This window comes from Myotis brandtii, unplaced genomic scaffold (genome assembly GCF_000412655.1).
Source record: "Myotis brandtii unplaced genomic scaffold, ASM41265v1 C42565832, whole genome shotgun sequence".
NCBI classification, from domain to species: domain Eukaryota; kingdom Metazoa; phylum Chordata; class Mammalia; order Chiroptera; family Vespertilionidae; genus Myotis; species Myotis brandtii.
This window is the reverse complement of record NW_005325708.1, coordinates 1-1,702: the sequence shown is the minus strand read 5'-3', so window position 1 is coordinate 1,702 and position 1,702 is coordinate 1. Positions and strand designations below refer to the sequence as shown.

At 54.3% G+C, this 1,702-nt stretch overlaps 1 protein-coding gene across 1 annotated transcript; it reads left to right on the top strand.

The window, feature by feature from the left end:
* Positions 1-15: 15 nt before the first annotated feature.
* Positions 16-957, top strand: LOC106723947 (calsequestrin-1-like; the record flags this gene model as incomplete). Its single annotated transcript, XM_014529459.1, has 3 exons — positions 16-145; positions 445-518; positions 827-957. Coding segments are annotated over exons 1-3 (335 nt in total), but the record flags the coding sequence as incomplete, so codon positions are not given.
* Positions 958-1,702: the final 745 nt, after the last annotated feature.

The following is a 1,702-nucleotide window of genomic DNA, read 5'->3' as shown; positions in this document are numbered from 1 at the left end:
CACTCTCTTCCTTCAATGTCCCTGCTCTTCCAGGTCCTAGAGGACCCTGTGGAATTCATTGAGGGTGAACGAGAGCTGCAGGCATTTGAGAACATCGAAGATGACAACAAACTCATCGGCTACTTCAAGAGCAAGGACTCAGAGCGTGGGTAACCCTCCGACTCCACGGTTCTCCTCCCTGGACTTCCCGCTCCCCCACACTTAACCCACTTCACGGCCCCTCTATCTCCTAACTCCTCGCCACAGTCAGCTCCATCACCTGCCCTGATCTCCGGCACTCTGGTGGTTCCCAGAGGGGCACCTCCAGCCTTCCACCTCCCCCATCACATGCTTTAGTCACTCTCAGAGAGTTAGAGAGGGGGGTCTCAGAACTAGGGGAGACAGACGGGAGAGGGCACCTTGCACAGCCTGCTCTCCCAGAGACTGACTCTGCGTCCCCTCCAGATTACAAGGCTTTTGAGGACGCCGCAGAGGAGTTCCATCCGTACATCCCCTTCTTCGCCACCTTCGACAGCAAGGTACTCCACCCCAGAACATATTGGGTCTCCCTCGTCCTCCTCAGCAGCCCTCCAATCCCTCTCCCAGAATCTATGGGGGCCTATTCCCTCCCTGCACACCACACTCCCACCTCTACCTCGGGGCTCCCCCACCCCAAAGATTTTAGATGATCTAACCCAGTCCTCTCATGTCCAATCAAAGCCCAGAGAAGTGAAGACACTTGTCCAATGTCACAATGGCAGTCTGACTCCCTTCCTCTTCCCTGCTCCCCCATCACACTGCTTCTCACCATAACCCTGCATCCCCTGCTCCACCCCCACCCCCAAAGGTGGCAAAGAAGCTGACCCTGAAGATGAATGAGGTTGACTTCTATGAAGCCTTTATGGACGAGCCTGTGACAATCCCAGACAAGCCCAACAGCAAAGAGGAGATTGTCAGCTTCGTGGAGGAGCACAAGAGGTAGGACAGGGGCAGAGCCCTGAGCAGGCGAGAGCACCTGCCTGTGACATGGGCGGGGGCGGGGGGCGGGGGATCTCAGACAACCAGGAGGCTTCTCTCACCTTGCGGTAACCCACTTCTCGATGCCAGTGCTCAAGATACGCTGACTCTTTTCCACAATCTTTTGCACCCTAACCAGCCCTGAGCCCTTACGCGTAGAAGGTTCTCCATAAATGTGTACTGTGCGTTGTGATGAGTGTTGAGTGCCTGGGGTCTGCCAGGAACTGAGAGGTGCTTTCTATCTGTATTCTTCTATTTAATCCTTTTAACACCCTCAAGTAAAGAGGTTCCACAGACAAAAAGTGTCAGAACTGAATTCCAACCCAGATCTGGCCTGTGCTCTTTCTCATACATTACCCTGTACCAGTCGTACTCAACAGGGTGGAGGGACTGGCGAGGTAGGGGGAGGCTTTTGCTCTCCAGGGGAGATTTGGCAGTGTCTGGAGAGAGTGGTTGGTTGGGGGCAATGCTGTTGGTATTTAGTGGGTAGAGGCCAGGGATGTTGCTAACCATCCTGCAGTGCACAGAACAGACCCCACAACAAAGAGTTACCTGGCCCCAGATGTCAATAGTGAGAAACCCTGCCCTACACTCAGACATCGCTCTCTGCTTTCATAGAACTTCACAGCTGGAAATACCCTTTCATCGGTGTAAACCACACTCACTCTCTCCCTCTAGATCAGGGGTCCTCAAACTACGGCCCGCG